The sequence below is a fragment of the Lissotriton helveticus genome, chromosome 1_1, assembly GCF_964261635.1.
Source record: "Lissotriton helveticus chromosome 1_1, aLisHel1.1, whole genome shotgun sequence".
Classification (NCBI taxonomy): Eukaryota; Metazoa; Chordata; class Amphibia; order Caudata; family Salamandridae; genus Lissotriton; species Lissotriton helveticus.
In genome coordinates this window covers 237,472,961-237,478,314 of record NC_136057.1, presented here as the reverse complement: position 1 = coordinate 237,478,314, position 5,354 = coordinate 237,472,961, and the positions used below count along the sequence as shown (strand labels likewise).

General features: G+C 41.9%; 1 protein-coding gene across 1 annotated transcript; it reads right to left on the bottom strand.

Annotated features, from left to right (window-relative positions):
* Positions 1 to 3,990: 3,990 nt before the first annotated feature.
* LOC144761290 (olfactory receptor 8U9-like) lies at positions 3,991 to 4,938 on the bottom strand. The gene has a single exon (XM_078646743.1). The coding sequence runs from the start codon at positions 4,936 to 4,938 to the stop codon at positions 3,991 to 3,993; it is 948 nt and encodes a 315-aa protein (XP_078502869.1).
* Positions 4,939 to 5,354: the final 416 nt, after the last annotated feature.

Below are 5,354 nucleotides of genomic sequence, written 5' to 3'. Positions count from 1 at the left end.
ACCATCTCTATCGACAGTGGCTCTAATAGTATCTGTTATCTCCAGCAAGGTCGTTTCCATACTACAATTAGTTCTAAAGCCCGATTGGCTGGGATGCAGAGCCTTAGTGGATTCAATAAAATCAGTAAGGACTGAATTCACATATTTTTCTAGTGCTTTAGCAAAGAACGGAAGCAAGTGTAATGGGCCTATAGTTACTTACTACTGTGGGGTCTGCTGAGGGTTTCTTTAAGAGAGGGAGGATCTTACCCTTTTTCCAACTCCCGGGAACCCTACCCTCTAACAGAGACATGTTCAAAACTTGATTCACCGCAGGGTTCAGAGCCTCAGCAACGGTCGCCATTATTTTCACAGTACATGGGTCAGATGTTGACCCGGATTTAAGTGCTTTCATGATGCTAAGAGAGGTCTGCATGTGTATAGGAGTGAAACCCACAAGTTTTTCTTCTCTCAGATCTGCTGTCAATGCTTGCGACATATCATAGTTAAACTATGATTGACAAATGAATCTTGTATCAGCTTTATTTTCTCGAAGAAAAATTGTTCCACCTGACTCGTCCATTTGAGCGAGGGAATGAAAGGGCTCTTGGGTGTATGGGGCTGCATATGTAGTTGGGTAACCCAATGCCTTAGTGCTTGGTTTTGCCAATATGCCTCCTTAGGGAAACAAAAGCCCAAGACTAGTTGGGAGAAGTCCATATCTCTTTCTCATCAAAGAGGTCCCCCATTATTTTACAATTGGGCTCTTGCCACTTAAGGTGGCTATTCCCTTCCAAGGCTGTTGGGAAATCGTAGGTAGGGCCAGGGTCAAAAGCCTTCTTGGCATCGACCGACAGGAATACTGTAGGTTGTTGAAGCATTGAGTTTTATCCAGCAGGTGGCACAGTCATCTAGAGCCATCACTACTGTTACATTTCGGTATAAAACCAGACTGGTCCGGATCTACCAGGCCTTGCATATGAGGGGCAAGACGGCCAGCCAGTATACCAGTGATAATCTTGAGGTCCACATTCAATAAAGAGATGGGGCGGTAGGATGCACATTCATGTGGATATTTGCTGGGTTTAAACAATACCACAACTTTAGCCATAGACATCGTGGGAGTTAAAGCCCCCGTGTAGCTGAAGGAGTTAAAGAGGCACACAAGTATCGGAACGATGTCCGCAGCAAAGACCTTATAAAAATATATTGAGAGTCCATCTTCGCCTGGGGCTTTTCCAGAAACAAGACCCTGGATTGCTCGCACAACTTCCTCCGGGCCGATATCAACCTCTAAAGTATCTGTACCTATTGTGGGAAGAGGTTTCACTGGTGCTGAGTTGACGTATGCTTCAGCAGTAGGCGCGCTCAGGAGTTCTGCCAAATAAAATTCTGTACAGAATACTTCAAATTCCGAGGCAATGTCAGTATCAGCAGAGCGGATTACCCCTTTCGGAATTCCGTATCCCGGCGATCCGACATGAGTTTGTCTGCAATCTCAAGAGATGCCATAAGCCTACAGGCCTTGTTCCCCCTTCATATTAGCGTTGCTTCATGCGCAGTAAAGGTAAAGGTGGGCAGCTGCTCAAGCTAACGGACTGAGGAGGTAAATTTGCCAGCTTTCAGTTCCACTGTAAGTCAGTTCTACGGCAGGTTAGCCCAGCACCATGTGACTCTGGGCAATAGCTCGCTTAATCTTCCCGACGGCCCCCAGCGCCTAGAGACCCTTACGGGTGATTGTGTGCTTTACAAATGTGGATTATTATTATTATTATTACTTACTAAGTTAATATAATTCCCCACTCTCCTTTCACAAGTTCGTTCATCATTGAGTGCAAGGTCACCTAGGAACCCTACTAAAATTCAGTCTCAGTGATAGCTAAAAAGATCAGATGGTCTTGTGTGGAGATTTCATCAATGATGTTGATGTTAGTTTCTAATGAACAGGCAAATCACACATCCTGTAGCCTGACAATCAAGAATGGCATTCAACTGCAGATATTTTGGTGTATACAGAAGGGAAACCTTGATAGAGAATTAAGACTATATTTGTCAAATAATTCTGTAGCACTTGCACAATACAACGGGATGCAAGGGAGCAAGTACAAAGTGTGATTTATGAATGGCTTGATTCATCTGGAGTAACGCAATGCCGCGGAAATCGCTGTGTTTCATTACTTTTCCCCAGGTAGGCCCTCCATGGGTGGTGCGTGGGTGTCCACATGCTGAACCCATGGATTTTGACCAATCGCGGCCCGTGCAGGTACGAGCTTGCTGATTTTGATACATTCCCTGATACTCCAAAAGTGGTAGACCTGGGAATGCATCAAAACTGCAACGCCTCCCCAGGCGAGAAGTAACATAGAGAAATATATTAATTTCTTCTTGTATATTTCCTCTCTTTCCTCATTCTGCAGCACATGTGGAAAGAGAAAATGCCTCAAGGGATTGTTTTTGTGTAGGACGGTGTTCCTGCTTACAACACAGGGTGCCTGCATTAGGCCTAGGCAGCACATTGTGCGCCAGCACTACAAAAAGACTGGAATGTGTGATATAATATTAAAGCGGTGTATTCCTGCTTTTTCCATATTACGCAGTGCAACACACCAAGAATTCATGCTGTGCTGCACTACTATTTGATAAATATACCCCTAAGATTAGCTTTTTCCCTGGCCCTGCTGACCAAAATGTTGCAGTCCTCCCCAGTATGTACATGTGGTATTTTTCTATTTCCTTGTTGGAAATAATGAGTGAAATAGTATAGTTTGCATTGTAAAAAGCTCTCAGGGCCATATTTATGGGCAAGTCATGCAGTGCAGGGCAGCAGGGCACCTGCTGATATGCATTGCGTGACAAGGAAAGGGTATTAATGCCTCAGTTCAGTAAATACTGCCCATTCCAGTCCGTTACCATGCAAAATGCAGCACACATAGAAAGAGGAATAAACAAAGAGAAATTGATCTGGCTCTCCTTGTTGCGCCTCACTGGGAGTCTTATGTATTTGTTTCATTCCCAGGTCTACCACTTTGCCTAAATCTAGGAATACGTCAAATCCATGGATGTTGCACTTGAACACCAATGCAACACCCATGGAAATGCCTCCCTGGCGCAAAGTAATGCAACACAGCAATTTGTTCTTCTTTGTAATACTCGAGCTTCATAAATCTCATTTTGTATTTCTGTCGCACTTGCACCATGGTGTGTGCTGCAGAGGGACTATGACTGGAGGTGTTTGTTGGAGAAACAGAATGACCAATATGATTTCTTTCATTATGAAATAGAGTGAATGATTGTATGGTTAAGTATCCTTGAAATAAACTTGATAATGATGATGATGAATGAGCAGTGTCAATCCAGTGGTGTTGAAAGATTCTGTAACTCGAAAAAATAACGTAAATAAGTTCGGTCCCTTTTATTACCAAAGCATGGATGCTTACAGACCGCTACACAATGGAAAAAATAGATGTAATTACCCATGCCTTATGAAACAAAACTGCACACTGCCATCACTCAGTGCAGACATTAAATTAGCCCTATTACGTTAATGACATGAGACCCAAACAGTAACATATAGTAAAACTAAACATGACATATGTGACATGTGAAGATCAAGTGGCCTAGTCTTTGTTATACAATAGTACTATTATCTGAAAACCTCTCCCTCATAAAATACTTCAAACACTTCACTGTTAGTTACTTTCATGGAACAAGTTGTGAATGAAGTGGCACAATCAATTACATTTATAGAATTGGAGAAGATTTTTCTCTTTTTTTTTATTTCATTCTCGATTACATGCATGCCTCAGCTGTTTAAGTAGGCATCTCTTAAATTCCATTTATCTTCAATACAATGATGCCACCAGTGCTATTGCTGTCCTGTGGAAGAACATATGTATCTAGGGTTTCCAGCCTAGGTATGTATTTTGTCACATCATATTTGCTTACCATCTACCTCCTTTTCCCGTTCTATGAATATTATTATTTGGAAATAAAACATGAATTTCAGCGTAATTACTTTATACTTCTCATGACATATATTCTAGACATCACTTTTCCAAGGGATTCCTTGACCTCTTTGTTCCTTAGGCTATAGATCAATGGATTTAACATTGGGATCACCACTGTGTAGAACAGTGAAGCAAGTCTGTCCTGGTCCAGGGAGTACCTGGATTTCGGCCTAAGGTAGGTGAAGAGGACAGGAACATAGAGTATGATGATGCTGGCCAAGTGTGAGGCACATGTGGAAAAGGCTCTCAGTCTCCCTTTTGAGGATCTAATACCAATGATGGTGTGCATAATATAAGCATAGGAAACGAGGACAAAAATCAGAGATCCCACTTGCACACTGCCACCAACTGCAAATGTAACCAACTCATTGATCAACGTGTCAGAGCATGAGAGCTTCAGCAATGGAGGGAGGTCACAGTAAAAATGAGAGATCCGGTTTGGCCCACAGAAGGACAGCCTGAATGTGAAACCGGTGTGTATCAGGGATGTGAGGAAGCAAAATGTGTATGTTGCAGCAACAAAAACAATACAGAATCTCGTGGTCATTACAAGAAGATAGTGCAAGGGATTGCAGATTGCATTGTACCGATCGTAGGCCAAGACGGACAGTAGAAGTCCATCTGAGCTTGCAAGTGCTACATAGAAGAACAACTGGGCTGCACATCCATAAAAAGAAATGGCTTTTGTTCTTGATAGGAAGTTACCCAGCATACAGGGGGTGATTGTTGAAGAGTAGCACAGATCTACAAAAGACAAGTTGGAAAGGAAAAAGTACATTGGAGTGTGGAGTTGGGGAGCCACACAGATCAATATTATTATGCCAATGTTTCCAAGACAGGTGAAGACATAGACCAAAAGAAACAGCACAAAGAGTTGATTCTGTAGAACTAGGTCATCTGTGAATCCTATGAGAATGAATTGTGTCACAAAGGTCCAATTTCCGGCTTTCATTTGCCTCTCAATTGTTGGTTAGCTGGAAGAGAATATGGGCAGAAAGCAGAATGGGGTGTTAGTGATGATTTTTGCATTTTCATTTAATTTTTCATTTATTTTTGTGATAAATGTTCGAACAAAAAACGAACAAAAACAACAACACGTTTCTTTACCATTGTATGTGTCATGGATTGTGACATCATTGACCTGATTATTAGACCAAGATTAAGTAGATCACTTGGCTTATGGACATGTGATTAACCAGAAAAATGAACAGAATTTCAAATTCAAACTGCTTTTTAGGCACACACATTTAAAGCGCAAATTCCAAATGAATTAAATAACCTGTGGATTTAGTTCTGTCCATCAGGGTGTGAAGGGCATTTAGGGGCGATTTATAATTTGGCAAAGGGAGGTTTGGCAGTCAATGCAAT

What these genes read in the sequence shown, in the direction of transcription:
- LOC144761290 (XM_078646743.1), bottom strand. Translation starts at nt 4,938, where the DNA reads ATGAAAGCCGGAAATTGGACCTTTGTGACACAATTCATTCTCATAGGA.